Source organism: Uranotaenia lowii, chromosome 2, assembly GCF_029784155.1.
Source record: "Uranotaenia lowii strain MFRU-FL chromosome 2, ASM2978415v1, whole genome shotgun sequence".
In the NCBI taxonomy this organism is placed as follows: domain Eukaryota; kingdom Metazoa; phylum Arthropoda; class Insecta; order Diptera; family Culicidae; genus Uranotaenia; species Uranotaenia lowii.
The window spans coordinates 351046517-351068799 of NC_073692.1; the positions used below are offsets into that span (position 1 = coordinate 351046517).

General features: G+C 37.4%; 1 protein-coding gene across 32 annotated transcripts in view; it reads left to right on the plus strand.

Moving 5' to 3' along the window:
* LOC129741722 (sodium channel protein para) overlaps positions 1-22283 on the plus strand; it is a 344044-nt gene that overhangs the window by 248254 nt on the left and 73507 nt on the right. For 13 of the 32 annotated variants that reach the window (XM_055733470.1, XM_055733501.1, XM_055733483.1 and 10 more), the window contains 5 exons: positions 1-60; positions 125-298; positions 2085-2247; positions 15908-16095; positions 16167-16413. In XM_055733470.1, coding sequence (XP_055589445.1) covers positions 1-60; positions 125-298; positions 2085-2247; positions 15908-16095; positions 16167-16413 — 832 coding nt within the window. Of the gene's footprint in view, positions 61-124; positions 299-1253; positions 1417-2084; positions 2248-15907; positions 16096-16166; positions 16414-22283 lie in introns of all 32 variants that reach the window. The other 19 variants (XM_055733499.1, XM_055733476.1, XM_055733502.1 and 16 more) reach the window with 3 other exon arrangements.

Genomic DNA, 22283 nt, shown 5'->3' on the forward strand with positions numbered 1-22283 from the left:
GCCCTGGACCATCACGACATGGACACGGACATGGAGAAGGCCCTCAAGAGTGGTAACTATGTGAGTATTTCTTCGACGATTGATCTGGGGAAGGTACTAAACTAACTGCTAATGTCTTTGCCAGTTTTTTACTGCGACCTTCGCGATCGAAGCGACGATGAAGCTGATAGCGATGAGTCCCAAGTACTACTTCCAGGAGGGTTGGAACATTTTCGATTTCATCATCGTGGCGCTGTCGCTGCTCGAGTTGGGTCTCGAGGGCGTTCAGGGATTGTCAGTGTTGCGATCATTCCGTTTGGTAAGTATGATATCCAGTGGAGTGAAAGGCAAATCGCGTCTGATCCGTCGTTTCGGAAGACGAACAGATCTCGGGAGAATTCCATGGTACCTGTGTACTTCGGCCATGGTCTATCCTAAAGACTAAGACGATGTTTCCGCTAGAATGTTGGGGAATTTAAGTTTATTTGAATGTTACCAGTGTTGCCAGGTTTACTATATTAGAAAATAGTTGAAATTTCCAAAGCCATCTTGTAATTCTTCTCCTCTTTGAATCTTCACCAGAAACATTTATTTTATGAAGTTTAATTTATTAAACACTAGATTAACGAAGTGTGTCACTTTCACGTATTTTGGATTTCATAAGAAAACTAGCATCAGTGTTTCTTCAAGAATTAGAGAGTAAGTAAGTAGTTTTACACATGAGGTTTACGCGTCATGTTGACGAAGTCGTAAAACTGACCATTCGGAAAATACTATTACGCTTTTTATCACAATTTAATAATTCTTAAACTCCTTAATATTTTTCCAACTATTGGTAACATTTTCTGAGCGTGAATAACTTCGACGATTGTTGTTTTTTATCGGTTTGATTTTTTTTTTAATTTGGTGACAAACTTCAATTCGTAGTTTTCTAGTTGTGAATTAACACCAATAGTTTTATTAGACTCCTCAAGCCCCTTATAAAACTAAAAATATACTACAAAACTTGAAATAATGAGTTAATAATGATATCGTAAACCAAATCCAGCCCTGGATAGGTGAAACTAAAACTCCCGTGAACCTCTTTTTTAGTAAAAAAAAATATTCTAAGCTCCTTGAAATAACTAGAAAATTGTAATCTAGCAACACTGGTAACAGGATTTTTCCTATTTTTATTTCATCATTTCTTCTAAACCCATGATAAACTAACCTTTTTTGCTGATCCTTCGTCGTCCCCTCGAAATAAAAATAAAAAAAAAACTGTCGAAAAATAGCTTCGAGTGTTCAAGCTGGCCAAGTCCTGGCCCACGCTGAATTTGCTCATCTCGATCATGGGCCGCACGGTGGGTGCCCTCGGAAATCTGACCTTTGTCCTGTGTATCATCATCTTCATCTTCGCCGTCATGGGAATGCAACTGTTCGGCAAAAACTATCTAGGTAGTGTTCCCAGCCCAGAGCGTTGATTAAGCCGCAGTGCTCCCAGTTTTGTCTTTTTTCTATCTCTCAGCTCATTTTTTTTCTTTTATTCTTTACTTATGGAACAAATTTGCTTGATGCCTGAACGCCTTGAAAAGCATTGGAAAATTTTCAAACTAAAAATAATGACACGCCATTTGCTATGCAAGAAGCGGTTTTTTCTTTAAAATCTCCTAGGAACTACTGCGGAATCTTGAATATAGCGGCTTTGTATGAAGGGATTCTATAAATTAGATCATAGCGGCTCGATAGATGAAACGAAATGAACTTTTGTACAAAATTTCCAACCGAAAAATAGTGACACCAATTCTTTCATTCAGCATAGTTCACATGGAATGGATTTCGAAAAAAATATTTTATCGAAAATGCTTCTCTTTCTCTCCTCTTTCTCTTTTTTCCGATAACAAATCATACTTTGAACTTTGCTACATATACTACACCTTTCAATTCGACCACCAAACACCACATTGCCAAAATCGTAATCACACCTCCACACTGAAAAAAATTGGCTTTTCGAATTCTGCAATCAAACCATCAAACCGACAACAACAACGAAATATCGCCATTTTTGATTAACGAAATCAACCAACGCGCGTGTTGCCGAACCGAATGACAAAACCGAACGACAGCTCCGAGTGTTCAAGCTAGCGAAATCGTGGCCAACGTTGAACTTACTCATTTCCATCATGGGTCGAACGATGGGTGCTTTGGGTAATCTGACCTTTGTGCTCTGCATTATCATCTTCATCTTCGCCGTGATGGGAATGCAGCTGTTCGGCAAGAACTACTTCGGTAAGTATTGCGGTGTAACTTGGGCAGTGCTGCCAAGTTCGTTTCCCAATAGACACACATACACCCATCCAATCCACGTTAGTCAAACCTTACCCGAGGAATAAAAACCAAAACAAAACAAATGCGCACACTAAACACACTGGTTCTAAGAAGTTACATTGAAATGAATACAAAAGGGATTCGAACAGTGTACAAAAAAAATACATTAATACGTTGTTCGAACAGTTTTCTCACAAAAAATACTCTCTGTATCCTTAAATGTAAATATTTAAAAAAAAAATCTAACAACGATTCAGAACTAGTCTGAATCCTATGATTAGAGATCTATCCTAGCACTAGCTGAAACCTAACTAGATTTAACCAAACAATTCCTAGAACCTAGATCCTTCTCGTAGATTTTTCCACTGTGATTTACTATAGTAGAATGAACAGGGACTAGAGATTATCAAATTAAAAAAAAAAAAAAAAAAAAAAAACAAAACAAAACAAACAGCGAGGTTTAATAACTGTGTGCGCAATTGATCAGGTAGAGTATGTACATAATCTAGTAAGCTTAAATACTCCAAATATGATGCGAAAGCGCGCGAGCTGTTTAAGTCGCTTACCCGAGCAGACCTGCCAAAAGCCAAAAGTCAAATTGAGGCCTAAGCTTAAGCGCCACCAGATATGGAATGTCAAACTGCGGAAGTTCGAATCGTCAAGTGTGAAAAGTGCTGTGTTGTACTGATGTTATATAGGGTACTACAGAGCTTTGTAGAATGCCAAGTAAATTTACATTGATATCAAATCATTTTTTTCTGTTTCAGGTTTAAACTACACTTAAATTAAAAATAAACCATTCATTCATGCTACTGCTGCTGTGCTCTTAACTGTAAACTCTTTAGACCGTAAACTAAGCAGAATATTATTAAGACACACCATTTCCTAGACCGTTGTTTTTACAGCCAGGAATATCAACCATTGTCAAATTAGCTATGGTATCAAAAAGTGATGGCTCAATGATGAATCAAGTGTCAGACTACTCAGTCCGACTAATGGTTTACTTGAAAATAATATTTCAAGAGATACCCTAACTTCCCCACATTCTAGGTTGCCAGGGGAAGAACATTTTGATACCCTGTAGTTCAGGCATGTTAAACTGGGGGTTCGCGGGCCGCATGCGGCCCGCGTTCTGGATCAATGCGGCCCGCGTAGCCGCGTCTTAAATTATCACAAAATTCCCTACTACACAGAAGTACGCTGGCTTTCCTGCCACAAAATTTTAAAAAGATTTTTTTGCTACGAGAGGAAATAATATTATTTTTGGAAATGAAAGATCTTAATGCGGCCCGCACACTTAAACGAGTTTGACATGCCTGCTGTAGTTGAAGGCACGCAAGTCAGCCGTAGCGTCTTCTGTGCAATGGTCGAATAAGTTTCCAAAAGTATACCCCATAATTCTTAAATTTCAACTGGGATTTTTGACTTTATTCACGATTTCGGTAATAACGAGCTTTTTCCACCTTCACCAATCACAATACTTACCGATTGTCCTATCAAGGACAAGAAAAAGTCGCAAACTACACTCGCAGATCTCAGACCCAATTAATGTTTGCGTCAGCTTGAACATATCATTAAGAGTTCCCCATAAGTAGACCCATTCTAATGAAAACCCTGCAACTAACAAGTATGCACTTGATTAAGTGTCCCTGGACGCCTTCGGACGATACGAGTTACATTTGGCTCTGCCTATCTGGTCGCGGAATTGTTTCAAAAGCGCTCATAAAAATATCTCGAGCTTCTCAAACTTTTCCCCGATGGATCACCTTCACAGCTTTGTATTTATTGTGAGACGGAAAACCATGTACCTACATAACATGGTTTTCCGTCTCACAACATCAGGTTGATGAACAATATTCCTTGAATTCACTCGGTTCATGGCAACCATTCTCCAACTACTCGGGCATCCCACATTTGCCAGACCACACACCACTTGGTCCAATTACCTCGCTCGTTGCGTCCCTGCTCGACTCGTTCCTACCGGATTAGCAGCGAACACCTGCAGCCCCCTACGCGATTCGAATAAACTCGACAATTTAACCGAAACCGCACACAGCACTGCACGATGGATGTTCCATAGCTCCATAGCGTTACGGATGATCGTTGCATTTGCGGCTTTGCAATAGTGTATAGATCTCATCCGTCGTAGACCGTCTATCCACAGCCTTGTAAGTTTAGGAGATATCCTCGCCTTTCCAGTACTTCACAGAGAAGCATCGCTGGGCACCGTACACTCTATTCTTAGGATTCCTTCGACACGGGATTCCAAACCGATACTTTCTTATAGATCGTGACCTTTTCTGCTTTACTTATTAGTGCTAAAGTCTATATGATACTAACTTTGTATACTGTATATCGGTTATGTATTGGCTTTTCGGTCTTATCAGATCAATTACAACACTTTTTATATGTGCTTCATCATACGTTTCGAATTATATTAATTTTTCATCAAAGAACTAAAATTAAGAACAGAAGTATAAAACATATTTTCTCATAATTAATATTCACATTAATGACTTACTCGGACATTCGTGTTATTTTCCAAAGCAGAAGCACTCCTAAAGCCTTCATCAATCGTCGGAATTCTTGCTGTAAATTTAGCATTTGAATTCTTATTTCATATAGGAAGTGAGAAAGAAAGCTTGCGTGCGACTTACGTGCCCACAATTCTGGGCGTCAGCGCCTACTCCTTCGTTTGAAACACGTCCGTGGCAAAACTTCTATCACTCGACTTTCTGTTCAGACCAAGCCCACCGCAAGTTGCTATTTCGGTCGATATTTTTATTGGTTGCGTTTTTATCTACTTACTTATTTTCGCACCCATTGTTGCGATCCAGGTTGGTATTTGTGTTTGTTTATTTTCTGATAGCGACTACCGGCTGCGTTGCTACCGGGTTGCTACATAAACGCATCCTGTAACAACCTACTGCTCGAATGCTGTTTCTCGAATGCTGTTTCTCGAATTAAGTTAGCAACTGTTGGTGCGATGATGGGTTGATAAATATGTTGCTGAATGTACTCAATTCGAGGTTTAGCAACCATTGGTGGGCCTGGTCTTATTATTATTGTTTGAGTTTTCATAGCGTTTTATTTACAGCCAGAACCTGGCGTCGATGAGCGCTTGCGAGTGATTGCTAGAGAGTGAATCACTCCGCCGTACGAGATTGCTCTCCCATCTGTGTCGCTCTCAATGTTGACGGTATTCGGAGTCTTCTGTGTGTAGCACATTTCGAGTACCTCTATGTGCCTACGGTGTTTATTAAAGCTGTCTAGGACGGTGGCTTTATCGAAGTCAAACATGTGCTCCTGTTCGAAGCGATATTCAACGACTGCTGACTTTGGGCGTATGATATAGCTTAGTTGGCAAGTCAGTTGCTTCCTAAGAGCATCGATACCGGTAAGTGCTATCCCAGGTGTTAACCCGGGACACATTCTAGGTCTTATTTTAGCTTAAGCAGCTCATTTGCGCACCGGTAAGAGCTAAACTTGTTTCCAGTTTTGCCACAGGTGACGCGTCGATAGGTGTTGTTGTTGTTTGTTGCTATTTTCTATTGTAAATTTTCCCTGGACACTTTAGCACCTGTCAAATCAAGAGCTGGTCGGTATTTAAATTTGGCTCCTGGCTCGCTTTTTTAACACCCAGGAGCAAGATAACACCTGGTTTAAAACCTTGCGGTGCGCCGTCGAAGTGTGAAAATGGAGTGCTATTATAGCTTTGACACCTGACCGCTGCTGATACTGTAAGCAAATGTCAGGTGCATCATTGATATAAGTCGCGAATGACATAAAGATGTTAAACATAATCGAAAAAAAAAACGACGGCTGACTGCCGCAGCTCCCTGATGCTGGGGTTTTACGCTGTGGCCCTTATTGCTAAAATGCGTTTTAATTTTGTGACATAGCATTTATGTTTCAACATTCTCGTCCGTAGTTTATAGCTAATCTGCCCTACATAGGATTTAGAGAATTTCTCGTCTCGTTCGAGAGAGCCTGCGCATGGAATATGGTAAATCACATTGGAGCGATCGATCGGCAATATCGGATCTTTGGCCACTGGCAATAGGCTGAGTATCGTGTGTTTTTGTGTGGTGCCGATGCGTTCGTACGGGTAATCAATCTTAAGCGTACGGATTACGTATTCAGTTAGGTAGATGCTCGATGTCGAAGTCGATGTCCAATATGGATCGGTAGTGTTGTTTGGGTATATCTTGTGTGTTTTAAGGGGTGTCGGTTTCGTTCGCTTTTCGAATCAATCTGTTGTTAGGGTCCATGGGTAATCGTTGATTCTCAGATTCTCATGCATTAACTTGATTGCCTCCTCGGGGGGAACATTTGTCGAAAAATTTTTGACTCGTTTTATCAAATTTAACGCTGTGTTAGTTTTGAAGCACATGTTATGTGCTGATCGAAAGTTGAGCAATTGTCCCGAAACTATTGATTTCGGATACCTCTCTGTTTTGATTGATTGATCGGGTTGTCTAATCAATACTAAATGAAAATACGGGAGACGACACTTTGACTCGATCTCAACCGTAAATTGAATTTTGGGATCGTACTGACTGAACTTCCCTCTTACCTTTTCAACATGTTCGCGGGCAGAGCTAGCAGGAATTGGTCGACAGAAGGTTGAGGGCGTATCTCTCTGTCACCTTCGAATTGCTTGGAACCGCTGCCCGGGAACGATAAGTAAGTGTTGACCAACCAATAGGTGCTTGGTGCTGCGGTCGATTTAAGACCAACATAAAAAAGAAACCCTTCGAGTTGGGAAATTCTATCAGCAATTGTATCATATGTCAAAATGCGCTGAGGACCTACCTCTGAGAGAGGGCTTCTTCTTCGATATCGGTCCGACGACCGGAAACGGAATTGGGTTTTGCGAAACACCTCGTGTGACGATCCAAAGCGAAGCTTTCTGAGCGTGTGCAGATGAGACGGGACAATTAACCTTAAATTCTCTCGGTACAAAAAAAACGAGCAGCCGGTTGACAAACATGGTCAGTTTTGAGGTCAATTTTCCCGAAACTGGAAAGTGTTGGTGAAACAACCAGCATAATATCATTAACACTACCAGCGGCAAATAGGACTATTGGACAGGAACTTTAGCCTTGGCTTAAGAATTTGGTGAATGACATTTAACTCACCTCTAAGGCTTCGGCTTATGCACACTAGAGGTTCCCTATGAACGACAGCAACTTCTGTTGCAGTTTTCCGATGCTGCAGCTTTTTCTATCCGGAATGCACCGCTGCTTAGCTGCGGTCAAGGACTAATAAAATCGTGTACACGAGTGGCGATTCCCGCTCGTCTACGATTTTTACCCATAAAGGTTCGCCAAAGCGCGAGCAGGCTGTGAAAAAAAATCCCTTAGGTTCGCGAACCATAGGAAACACGAGCGAGGCAGTCCAACCAACAGACGATTCTTTCGGATTTTGAATCCTGTCTCGCTCGTGGAAATCGTAACATACATGAAAATTTTCCCCCGCGATTTTGGCTCACGAACCATTTAGCGAAAAGGTTCATGAACTTTTTTTGGAAGGGAACGCGTGGTTATTCGATTTTCTTCCGTAGGCAGGCTGTGCGTCTCTTTAGGTACGCGTACGGGTATAAATTGTGCTTCAAGCAGCAGCAGAAAGTTCTTCATTTTCCACTGTTCTTTCAATTATTGTATGGAATATTTCTGTTTTATTTTTAAGTTTATTAAAATAATTTTTTTTTTATTTGTACAGCGTTTTAAGATTAACGAAACTCTAAATATTTAATCAAATTCATTCTGCCATGTCAACTCCTGGGTGGTCAATTGAATTAAACAAAGCTTTTTGACAAAATTATGGATTAGAATGGACACAAGAAGGCCCTAATAAAGATCTTTAACAACCGTTTAAGGAATAAATAATCAAATCAAATCTTAGAGCCTTACAATTTCATCCAAATCAATACATTTCTGTAGTAGAGGTTGAGTGTAAAATTCCATAACTGTTTTTTTAAATTTGGAAAAGACAACCACGATTCCATATGTAAAGTTTCAATAAGAAAACACATGCAAACGCATCAATGATTATTTTGGATTAAAAAATTGATAAATTAATTTAATAATCAAAGAAGAGTTTTCAAGTAATTTTTCTTAAAAAAAAAATTTCTTGAGGGGTTTTGGCTTGAGGGATACGAATATCTACGGAAACTTGCTTTTTCACCACCTTATTCACATGCCCCCAGGGTGGCCACAGAACCGGGAAAACCGGGAATTGAAAATCGAACCGGGAAAACCGGGAAAAAACCGGGAATTCAGACCCAAAACCGGGAAAATTAACAAGAGAAAACCGAATATCAGTTTTGGTTCTAAAATCAGGGATTCAACCCAAAATTTAAAATTCAATTTCCTGGTTAGAATTTAACAGTTCAAAAATGTGTTAGAATCATAAGTTCGGAAATTTTTAAACTACTCTCTGATTTCTCTTCAACTACCTCTAAATTGAAAAAACTAACTTATTTTACCGGAACCTATAGTTCAATGAGATGAGAAATTCAGAAAGTCTCTTAAAATTTGTTGAAGTATCGCATTACAATTATTTAAAAAAAACCATCAATCATATAAAATCAAGCAAATTAAAGTTAAATCACAGAAAAAGTTAAATTTTTGTTGCAAATGTTAAAATAAGTAAATATTATAATTTTACTATACTCCCTATTGCTATAGTTTATTGCAATACACCAATATTTCTTTGCATCCAAAATCAGTTGAATTAAAAAAAAGATCTTTTTTATTTCAAAACAGAAGTAAAAAAGCAGTTTTCAAAAATTTAAATGCAAATTTTTCAATTATAGTTATCTTTAACATTAATTTTGAACTTGATCTTGATCAAACTCATGGATTTTAAATCTACGTTTATTGCCTGGATTTCCTTTGATTAAGCTTGTTGAATTTTTTTCCTGCTATTTTTAATTCGTCATTCTTATCTGCTCATAAACTGAAAATCTTATATATAAAAATGAAGGCGTTTTCTTTGTAACACCATCACGTATGAATGGTCGGAATGAAGTGAAATTTGGTATCCGAGGGTTTTTTTGGGTCAGAGATGGTTTGTATAATAGTTTCAAGAATCTCACTTTTGATGAAAGGGGGGTCCCCATACAAAATTATCTCTTCACATCTTCTTATAAATAAAAATGGAGGCATTTTCTATGTAACAACATCACGTATGAATGGTCGGTCGGAATGAAGTGAAATTTGGTATCCGAGGGTTTTTTGGGTCAGAGATGGTTTGTATAATAGTTTCAAGGATCTCACTTTTTATGGAAGGTTGTCCCAATACAAATTCAACTTTATTTGTTACGATTTCCATAAGAATCTATTCGCAAGCACGATGCAATTAAGGATGTGTAGATGAAATTAAACATTTATTACGATTTATACTTAAGAAGGTAAAACGAAGTTTACCGGGTCAGCTAGTGATATTTTAGAAATAGCGTTTCTTTCTTATCTAATGTTGTCCGATTTCCCGGTTTTATTCGGGTTTGCCTGGACATTCAATACAAAATTTTGAAACAGTCCGGGACGGCCCGGTTGCCTGGATTTCATTGAAAAATGCCCGGATTTTTCCCGGTTATATTCACTTTATTTGGAAAATCAAAATACAAACTCCTCCAAAACGGAATTTATTGAGAAAAAATAATCATGAAAGGTGTTTTGGATCTTAAAGTACGATTCAAAACCTGTCGATAAGTTCTGATGAACAAAAAAGTTTTTTTGCCCAGATAATGCTCGGATTTATGGACATTTTTAAAATTAATTGCCCGGATTTTGCTAGGTTTTTATTTAAAATTGCCCGGTTTGTCCGGCTCGGAAACGCGTCAAGCGAAAAAACTAGATATCTTGTATTTGGTCCGCAATGAGTTAACATTGAAATTCTTAATTATCTTAATGGTTTTCCCTCGCTTTCAAAACTTCATCGCACGGTTAATGACTCTTTTTTTCTGCCATGACATGAAATTTGAAATTCCAAACTTATGTAACTTCCTCAATTTGAACTTCGGAAGAAACTTGAAAATTACAAAGGGGATACAATTAAGATGCCGAAGTAGCAGATTTCTAGATTGGACTTTTATTTTTTTTTTTTTTGATCCTTCCCCCACCCCTTACAACTTTTTAGGATGCGGAGGAACTTTTTATCCTTCGGATAATTAAATCAATATTTTTTCTATCTGTTACTGGGCCAGATTGCATTCTTTCAAAACTCTATATACAAATTTGCCAAATTTGACGTTGTTTAACATCAGAAAGGACAAACTTCAATTCACAAATTATATACATCGTTTAAATTTACAACATTGTAAATTATTTTCAAGAAATTGTTATGAAAACTTTGAAAAATCGATTTATTTCATCTGTCCACGCGTTGCATTTGGCGCAATCAACAACCATGTGGAGACAAAATAACGAAACGGAAAACACGACCATCAAGTGTGCAATGCGTTTTTCAATTTGGTTCACGAACCAGAATCGCGAGGTTCGCGAAGTTTTCTGCCACGGCTCGCTCACGATTTTCTGGCGATCGGATTCCCCTTGAAAAAAATCCCCTACAATCACGTGTTTGCTGAGTCGCGAACCTACTGTGGTCAGAACTTTTGTGAACTACGCGCGGTTTTGTTTCTTGGCTGCTCCGATTTGAATACGATTTTATTAGTCCTTGGCTGCGGTTAGCAACGATCTCAAGTTTCTTTATTCCGCGAGCACTTTTTTGTCGCTCCTTTTGTCGACGCGGTTTTGGAAAAACTTTTCCTCCTCTTTTTCGGTACTACACCCGTTCTGCTCTATTTTCGGCTATTTGTTTTGAAAGCAGTTGTGTCGCTGGTATTTTTCTTGCTGGTTGTTTTTTACCGCTACTAGTTACGCCTAGGGAAGCTTGCTCCTTTTTGGGTGCTATTAGCCATTTTTACCTCAAATCTAATCTTAACGATACAACTTCGCTTCCTAAAATAAGGTTGAGCTATGTGACCAGCATAATCTTATTCCCTGCCTCTCTATTTTATAAACCACGGTAATCGAAAGATTTCTTCGCGTACCGGTATGTTGTATGTATGTATGTATGATTCCCTCATCGGTAGCAAAGTCCTGTGTTAGTGTTGCTTTGCCTTTGAATTGCTTCGAGGGCTTCCACGACCGATGGTTCGTCAAGGGTAGGTCCGATTAACCCTAGGTGTACTCCATCTGAAGTAACATACCAGCAGACGGTGGCCTAGAGGATAGCATCTTTTACTTCTAGGCCATCGGTCATGAGATCGAATACCGGTCGATCAATAACGTGGCATACTTCCATAGTACACTAAAGGTGGGCGGTTTTAGCATTCGTGAAATGCTAATCGAATGCATGTGGATGGATCTTTTCAAGGTAAATTAGATTGCAAAAGTAGTAACGCGGGGTAAACCCACAACAGATCAAATAAATGGTCACAGTGGACTCTCTCCTCAACAGGAAAAAAGAAGGTCGATAGGCCGAGTAGGTTTTCAGGACAAGGATGTTTGGCCCGGATAGGACAGTAGGAAGAACGGTACATACAGCCGAATGTTATTTGGCAGAAGGAACCTCGAATAATCCTCAGGCCGAAAGTATGTTAAGCCCAATACACGTTAAGCCGAATGGTCGATAGCCCAAATGGTTGTTAGGCCGAATGTACGTCAAGCCAAACGGTCATTTGGCCGATTGGACATTTTTTATATAAATCTAGATTCTAGATATTAGAAATTCTGCTAAACATCCATGCAAACCATTGTCAAAGAATATCTAATCGGTCAAACTATGTAAAAATATGACAAAGTAATAAAAATATGACAAATGTCATATCTTTCAGCTTGTCGTTTTTTACCAAATTTGTCATAAGTTTGCCATGTTTTTTTTTTGATTTTATTGTTAATTTTTTTAATAATTTTGTCATATTTATCAGATGAACAGGGTGACAAAAAAGTCCGGTCACACAGGAAAATCTCAATATTTCAAAAAATAAGAAGAAAATCTGAATCTGGCTTTCAAAGCCAGTAACTCATGAAGATACTTTACAGACGATATCTCGGAATTACACCACCTTTCTCTGGTCGAACCAGCTTCAGACGTCTCGGAAAGTCGTCGCAAGCGGCGCGCAAGTGCTCCATCGGCATCTCGTCCCAGATTTCCTTGACAAATCGCTTGAATTGCTCCAAATTTGTTATTTTATAGTCGTTCAGCTTCGACATCATGTATCCTCACACGAAATAATCCAGTGAATTCAGATCCGGAGACGACGGAGGCCATCCATTCTTCGAAATGAAATCGGTCAAGTTTTCCTCACATCACGCCTGAACAACCTTTGCGGTGTGGGATGGGGCGCCATCTTGCTGGAAGCAGTAGTAATCGTCTTCAAACAATAGTTCAGCTTGAGGCACAACATTTTTCTTCAAAACCGTGCTCAGGTAGTACGCTGCGTTGATTTTGACCCCTTTATCGATAAAAATAAGAGGCAGTTTACCTCTCTTGCAAATGGCTCCCCAAACTATCACTGACGTCTTATTTTGGAACCGGGAAACGTTCAGCTTGTCCGCAGGAGCTTGCTGGAGGCTCACACTCCAAACTCTATCATTTTGGCGATTGACTGTTTGCTCCAAAATGAACAGCTTCTCGTCCGAAAAATAATCTCGTCATCTGCGCGCCAACCGAACAGCGATAACTGCTGTTCTTAACTCTGCCATGGCTCACAACTCAATGTAAACAAACTGCACAGAAACGAAACTCTGCCACTTTGGGCAGCAAAGTTAGCCCTGTCATTTGACATATAGATGGCACCAGAGAGATGCAACGTGTTGGCTACAGGCGACCCCAAAAAAGTGTGACAGGACTTTTTTGTCACCCTGTAGGTCATAGTTTTGTCTTATTTTTAACACATTTGCCATATTTTTGACTAAGATATACCTAATTTTTGTCATTATATTGTTAATTCAATGTCATATTTTTGTCTTAATTCTGACATATTTTTGTCATATTTGTCAGATTTTTGTCAAAATTTTGAAATTTTTTGTCATGTTTTGTTATTGAATTGTCAAAATTTTGCTTTATTTTTTTATATTTTTGTCATATTTTTACCACATTTGTCAAATTTTTATTCCATCTGTCAGATTTTTATCATGTTTTGTCATTTTATGGATATTTTTTTGTTATATTTAGGCCATAAATTTGTCATATTTGGTAGATTGCTGTCATTTTATTGTCAAATTTTTGTCATATCTGTCAGATTTTGGTCATACTAAATGTTGTCTTTATTATGTCATGTTTCCACCATATTTATTACATTTTGAAATTTTTTTTACCACAATTGTCAATTTTTTGTCATATTTGTCAGATAGGGGAGATGGGGGCATAATGGCCACCTTAAGGAAAACGGTTATTTAACCATAGAAAATAGCTATAATATGGAGGTTACATTATTGTTTCGTGTTCAGACACTTAAAAAGCCTATTCCCTAACGGGCTGAAACGTGAAAAACTAGATGAAAACGTTAAAAAATGCATTTTATAAAATTTTGCAAAAAGCTGAAAACCAGCCACTGTGGAGGCATAATGAGAACCCCCCCTGAGGCAGTATGAGCACCATTAATCAGAGCAAGATGTGCGTTTTTGCCGGGGAATCTAGCAGCGAATTCAATTCGATGAAGTCAGGTGAGTCGTAGATTCATCAAACAAAGCAATAACAAAATAATCTAGGTCTGTTTGTAGAATACAAACAATTCACGCACGCTTATACATTAAGTGCTTTGTTCGGAGGATGATGCTGCTAGCCGTATAATGTAACAATAAAAAAATCGATTATGAATTGTGAATGGAAAAAAATCACCTCGAACAGAAATCTAACTCTAGTCTTTTGATTACCTCTCCGACACCTTACCAATAGGCTAAATCGTCGGATGAAAACTAGTCAAGGTGTGGCGCTATAAATCAATTTTAATTCGCTGCTAGATTCTACGGCAGAAAATGCTCATTATGCCTCGATAATATGGTGCTCTATATGCCTCTTGTCAACAAATTTAAGTAAAAACGTGTTTTAAAATTGATAAAAGTGAAAAATCTAAAATTTTTGATGGTAAAAATTGAGAAACAATGTGTACATCATGTTGCAGTGCGTACATTATAGATCAAGGTTATTTTAAGATCATAAGAGCTTATTTCGTGGTGCTCAAAAATTATAATATTTTCGTAACTTGAGAACCAAGCTAGTTTTTTTTAAATATCTCTGTAAAGATGATAAGGAGATTCTTTTTTTTGTGAAAAATTAATACTATAGGAAGTACGAAACAAATCCTCATGAAAATTTATTTAAGAAAACGCACTTTCGTAGAAAAGCGTAGTTCTCATTATGCCTCGGGTGCTCGTTATGCCCTCATCTCCCCTATCTAATCGGCCTTGCGATCATTTGATCTAACGACCATTCACCCTAACATCCAATCGGCCGAGCGTCAAAAATGTCTATTCGGCCTGAAATTCATCCGGATGAACCCTCTACTACATGAATTATAAAATCGTTGAAAAAAAATTCGATGGCGGATATAACTTTTTCAATTTCTAGCTAAAAGTTTTGAGCCAAATATAAACAAGACAATTAGATTTTTTTTTATATATGAGAAATTAAATAAGAAATGTTTACAACTTTTTCGTCCTGACGTCCAAAAATGTCCGTTTGGTCATTTCATTCGGAATAGTGGCCTATTCGGCTTGATAATAACCTTTCCGACAGACCAAATAACCAGAACAGCGGTCAGGAACAGCCGTAGTCAGATGCACTAGCGTTCGGGATTTGTTTCCCAGAATAGCCACAATAAGCCGAAATGGCCAAAGTGAAAATTCGAATGTTTCAGAAGTCAGTATTAATACAGTCCACAATTTGTAATGTGAATTTGAAATTGAATTGATTGAGTGTGTTGATTCTACCCCGTTCTTCGCCATCAAAGGCGATCCTCAGCAAAATTGTATTGATCTGTCTTTTATGTCAAATCAAGTTCTCTATAACTGTTAACAAAATTCTCTATATTGTGGTTTGAGCATCGAACATGTATTTTTACAATTTAAAATCATTCAAATGATGTTCATGCTCTTATCATCAGACTAAAGCCATTAGGATATAAGAATATTAATGCAACACAGTACTTTCCACTTCTTCGATACTACCAGGACGATCGGAACTTACAATATTGATCAAAATAAGCCTCCAACGCAGAAAGAAAAGCCTCGCCAAAAAATGCATCCTAGCCTTATAAAAATTAGCCAAAGCTAGCCGAAAAGCTTTCACCTTTAGCCAACTTAAAAATATTTAAAAAAAAAAACAAATTAACACCACTTACGCTTAAAATAAGTACTCAACGCTTCCTAAACTCATACTCTTAGATATACCTCAGTAGCTTCCTCTAGTTATAGCCATTACAAATCAATAATACTAAACGGTTATTCCAAGGTTATAGATCAACTTTCCATATTCTACTAATCTTGCTATCCGTAACCTTGGCATGACTGTTCTCGCAAATGATTCCATGTTATCAGCCTTAATCAGCACGTTATTTTTTCTCCTCTCCACCATCGAAAATATCTTCCCCCAAAAATACAACCAACAGATAACATGGACCGCTTCCCGGACAAGGGAATGCCCCGGTGGAACTTCACCGACTTCATGCACTCGTTCATGATCGTGTTCCGGGTGCTGTGCGGGGAGTGGATCGAATCCATGTGGGACTGCATGCTGGTGGGCGACGTGTCCTGCATTCCGTTCTTCTTGGCCACCGTAGTGATAGGAAATTTAGTCGTAAGTATATCGACAAATTATTGGTATATTCATAGACGTCCTAAAATCGGAACCCATTCCCTCCCCGGCAGGTACTTAACCTTTTCTTAGCCTTGCTTTTGTCCAATTTCGGTTCATCGAGTTTGTCCGCACCGACGGCGGACAACGAAACGAACAAGATCGCGGAAGCGTTCAACCGGATATCCCGGTTCTCGAACTGGATCAAGACCAACGTCGCCAGCGCGCTCAAGTTCGTGAAAAACAAGTTAACAAGCCAGATTGCGTCGGTGCAGCCCGCAGGTGAGCAGCTCAATCAACTCAGTTGGATATGGAACGAAGGTTATTATCCACTTGCGTTTCTCTTGCAAATATGTACTCTCTCGTTTTCTCTTGTGCGAACCCTCTCCCGAACCTCCTCCTCTCTCTGTCACTCGCCCTCATTCACCGTTTTCGTATCGTATTCGTATCGTAAACGTATCGTACGTATCGGTACCGAGTATCGTAATCGTGTAATCGTGCCCCCTATATAGTTATTGAACGACACTAGCTCTACTTCTCCAGTAACAAGTCTTTTAACCCTCAACGTGTCGTTTGCTTATCTCAGTAAAAGTCGAACCCCTCCTGGTGTTTAACTGTTTGGAAGTTGTGTCCGTTATATTATCCTTTTCCCCTTTCCCAGAAATTATCCTTATTTGTAGCTTTCCCGCAGTAATCGCAAAACGATATGTGTGGTAATAAATGTTAACAAATTGTTTTATGTTGTTCCGTTAGTCGAGATTTTTTTTGTTAAGTATTGGCAGTACCGTTACTTGGAATTTTCCCCCAATTTTTTGTTAAATTTAAGTTATTGCTAATAATTTCAGTCACATGCCAAACCAAGTTATCGAACCCCGCCCTTCAACCAAGATGTTAGAAGCAAATCAAATAAACCAGTGGATTGTACCCTTCAAACCCAGATTCAAATTAAATTTTTGAACTCTATTTAAAAGTCGCTTTGTTTGTAGTGTAATCCTTAAACTTCCCTCTAGTTTAGTTTCTGTTTTTGTTGGTCTAATATTGATTTGTTTTTTTTCTCACTTTTTGGTAGAACTGTTCTCACGTGATAGTCCAACGATTCCGTCTGTGTGATTGATTTTTGTTAAATCTATTAAACGTATTCATCAAATGGTCAAAGTTTTAGACCAACACGGAAAAATTAAAATTACTTAAGAAGATTCAAAAAAGATAATCCGTATTTCCATTGCTTCAAACTTCAATCACATCGACGGGAGAGTTCTTGATTTGATTTTTAGAAAGAAAAAAAAGTAACTGCTATTCACAAATTTATGTTTTTTTGTATTCTGTTGAGTTTTTGTTTACAACTGTCCTAACTTTCCTATCCTATTATTTCGGTTAATCTCGTTTGATTCCTCTGCACAATTTTAAATTCAAAACTTCTACCTTCCAACTACTTCTTCTGAATCTTTATTCACTTTATCCACGTTAAGTTCTTCAGTAATTCTAATGATTTTGCCCAATAGTTAGTACCCTAGTTGATAGTAGGTTAAATTATTGATAGAGCGAAGCGGAAACATTGTGGATGTCGTTCGTTGTACTTGGATGTTTAAATAATTGCTCGAATCTTAACTATTTTAGGACATACACCAACTTCATTTGAAGAGACCGACGATCGACTTTCGTATTATCATAGTTGTAAAATTGACCACATTTTATAATTTTATGGATAGTTTTATCTAGTTTTTTTTTCTCTCAATTTCATTTATTACGAAAAAAAATAGTCGTGTACAGTTGTTTTCTAACGCTACATTCTTAATTGACCTCCCAAATCAAGAACTTCAGCAAGTTCTTTAACATTTTCCTTGGTCTACTCTAACGACTCGAGACCTCAAATCTCCTCGTAATGAAATAAGATCTGATTTCTTCTTTTATCGGCTCATCGAGGTCTTCTTACCTAGCCAGTTGCATTGGTCGATTGATCGATCTCTTCAGATTTCTGACGAAACTGCTCGAATGATCCAGACCACAAATACTACAAAGTCTTTATAACTTTAGACGAAATTAGACGAAAATTGTCGTTTTATTTCTTTTCGGCGATCATTGTCTACTTTATATCTCGCGTGAGGTTTCAATACGTCATATGAAACAAAATGTAAACAAACAGTTCATAACAAAAAAACACAAAAACTGACATGAACTAGTTGCAACTTTTTTCCATTTAGAATATTTGTAGCCTGGATAACGTATTCTATATGGAAAATACAATTTTTCATAGCTGTTTTGAAAACTTTTGCACCAGTTTTCTGTGAATTCTTAAGATGTTTCTTACGACGTAAGGAAAGCTCACGCGAGATTAAAAATGTAGCTGGAGCAATTTGCTTAATCGATCACTATCATCTTACAGTTTTTTAACAGATGGTGAAAAGATAAGTCAACATCAGAGCTCATCAGTAAACGTTTTTCTTTCTCTTATCAATGCACTTCATTTTCAAACTGCTTTAACACGTTTGTCGTCATGGGTCCCAGATTCGGGTGATGGGTGTATTTCCTGGGAGGCCTCGTCACATCAAAAATGGGTGACGCTCTCTCACTCAAGTAAGCCGCTTGTTTTAGCCACACATTGCAAAAAGGGTTGCTAACTTTTTTTTCCAAAATTCATGGAACCTTGAATATAAAAATCAGTATAAATCAGGCTTGAATAAAAAAAACCGAACGCTGACTTTTTAATGCATTTCTTACAAAAATGTTTAGTCATCGATCATGGTGATATAATAAATTATGGGTTTAAGACCACTTCTTATTGGTATCTATCGATTCAGCTCGATGATTTTTTTTTTTATTAATATAAAACGAACACAAACACATACAGGATCTCAATGAAACTTGATGTTTCCTCGAAGAGATCCCCTTTTCTTAATTCTAAGCGTACATCTTTCGAGAATATGATGGCTAACATCTTACAAATGCTAAAACCACCAACCCACAGAAAGTGTACTATGTGTGCCGTGACCGGGATTCGATCTCATGCCCGCTGGCTTAGAAGACTTGAAGGCTATCCTCTACGCCACGGGCTGCGGATTTACTAAACTTTAAGCTCATTCTTCAAACAATTTCCAATACTGAGAGAAAATTTCAATTATACAAAATTTACTATTTCTTATGAATAACGTTCTTACCATGCTTCCAAAAAAGGTGATAAAAAAGTTTTAAAAGATTTAAAATACCAATTCTAATACGATAGAATCTGTAATAAAAAAAGGACTGATGAACCTGAACCCAAAAAAGGCCCCTATAAAAAAAGGTATCCATAAACCAAATTAAAAAAAAAAAAAAAGAAGAACGAAAAACGCTTTACGTGTTCGAGCACACAAGTCCTAAGAAATAATCCATAGATCATGAACGTTCATGGAAAATGTTTGCTCATACTCAAAAAGGTTAAAATTCCGTTAATTTCAGATTGTTTAAAATCTGCTGATAAATTTTGATGAAAAATTTTTTTTTCAACTTTTCCTTCTTGATTTTTGATGAGTAATTCCTAGGTTTTGACAAAATTTGGAAAGGATTTTGCCAGGTTTTAAGACAAAATAGCCCGGATACGTGCTGAAAAATTTCTGGCAACCTTAATTTAGTAGGGGAGAGTGGGGTATCGTGGACCATGGGGAAACGTGGGCCACTTTTAATATCTCAGATGTGTGTTGAGATAAAAATCTCAAACCAACTGTCATCGTCGTCGTTTTGCGTGAGCATGTATTCCTATGTGTTGTTGACTGAAATAGGCATCATATGCTTCTTTTATTTATCAAGCTAAAAAAAGTTATAAAAATTTACTTACATAATTAAAAAAACATCCGCTCATTTCATCGATGGGGAACCTAAAGTGCATAACAAAAATATGCTCATACGCTTATGATCTTAGTTTTGTCATGATCTTTCACGTGGAATAGGAATTTTTGATGATACATCAATAAGTCACACAAACGCAACCAATTTGCAAATCATAGCTTGTGGGGAATCGTGGGCCACACATCTTAAACCACCTATATTTTTATGTTTTTATACACATTCAGAACTAAAAATACGTTTTTCCTATCTCTAAAGTTTTCTGATGCCAAATGAAGAGTTATGAAAAATATTTTGTCCATCCTTTATAAAAATTTTGCCAAAACGTTCGCGAGCCAGGTTTTGGAATCTATGCGATCATACACAGCTCTCTTTTTTATTTCATCATCTGAAATTGCTTTAAAATAACGGAATGAATAAGAAAATCACAGTTTTGGATCAACTCATAAACTTTGCATGTTATTTGGTAAATTTGGATTTGGTGGCCCACGTTCCCCACCATTTTTCAAAATCCAAAAAATATTGCTTTTTTTCAAACAGTCAGAATTTGGGGAAAATAACTTATTAAAAAATTTAAAAAAATATCTTATGATACCTTAAAAATGTAGAAAACCATACCATTTTTTATTTTCATTTTATCTTTTATAATAAAGAAGTTATGGAACAACGAAAAAAAGAGGCCCATGATTCCCCACTCTCCCATATTAATAGAGGTTTGTAAAAAGAACAACATTAGTCGTCCTTAAATTTCTCATTTGTCACGAATCATGTGTCGGATCATGGGATTCGAAATTTAAATTTTATGTTCCAAATTTTACAAAACATAAAGATTTCCGAACAAGAATTAATTTTAAAAGCGCTATCAAATTTGAAATTTTTAGACCAAAAATTAAGTTTAACGTCTCACATAGAGGCATGGTACATAGGCAACTTGTATAATCGATAAATACTGTTAAGTCCACCTATCATAGTTCTGTGAAACATCGCAGCGCAAATATAATAACTTCACTAGAATTGTTAAGAAATAACTTTTCTTGTGAATACAATGCTATTTCAAAAATACTGCGTTTACTTTTAAGTATGTGCGCAATAAAATTAGACGTTAGAATAATTATTAAAAATTCAGATTGAAAAAAGTTTAAAAAAACACCTACCTTGAAAATTTGTCACATAACTGTGCTTCGTATTTTGAGACTCTAATGATAAAAAAAATGTGTGAGATTACTTCAACTTTCTATCCTTTGATCAAAAAAAATTTTTTTGCTGTGACTGAAACAATTCTGGTGGTTGATCGATTGAAAAAAACGAGTTTTACATTTTTAAAATTTACTTTTTTTGTGACCATAATCTTGAAAAATTTAAAGAAAAACATCCATTTGTCCAACGTATAGTTCTAAATATCAGCTTTCTTAGGACAATAAAAGTTTTTTTTTATCAATTGATAAGGGATCTAGAGCCTTCTTTACGAAGCTTGTTTTGAAGATGTTTTTCTTCGACCTTGAATTACCTTAAAAACGAGTGCTTGTAGCTGAATATTTTCTGAATACCATATTTGAGTTACGTTACAAAACAATCTATAAATTGTGTATGTACGAGTTGTACGGTAGAAAAACAAGCGAGATACATTACGAGATACGAATTTAGGGGAAGAGTGTTAAATTGACACTCTAGATCCCTAAGAGATTTTCTTTTGCTTGTCGTTCTCAAGCAGCCAAAATGTTTATTGGGTAATCAAGATAGGCCTCAAAAATAAGGAAAATCCTGAAAAATCAGGCATATTGGCAACACTGGTTGCAAATCATGGAGTTCTTCCCCTTTACTTTCTCGCTCTGAGAATATCTTTGGGCCCGTCTAGTAAAACTACCAAAATGCCCGTGGCGACGAACATCTTCGCCTGCTCGGATTAGTAATCAATAAGACATCTTCCTTAGCCATTCGACGATAGCCCGCATCTCACTTCACAGAAGGTGCTCGCTCAAAAACGATATTCTTGACCGACTCCGATACATACCCGTTAGTTGGATGAGTCAAAAGTAGTTGGAAAAAGCTCTATTTGTTTCTTCTGCCTTTTGTAGGCTTTCATCGTGCCAATACTGGTATTATCCGTCTATGATAAAAGTCAATAGCAAATTGCATAAGTCTATTGAAGTTGAGTTGATAATTGCCATATTCTGCCGTTTCCTACACCCAAAATTTAGCCTTTACTCCAATTATGAGTTCTCAATATTTCAACGTCAATGGCATCCAGCGCAACCGCATTACGTATGAGTGAAGGACACAAAATAAAAACGTATTCATGTCTCTTCCCATCCCATCACAAGATAAAGGAGGATCGAAACAGTGAATGAATTAATTGATCCACTTGGTCAATA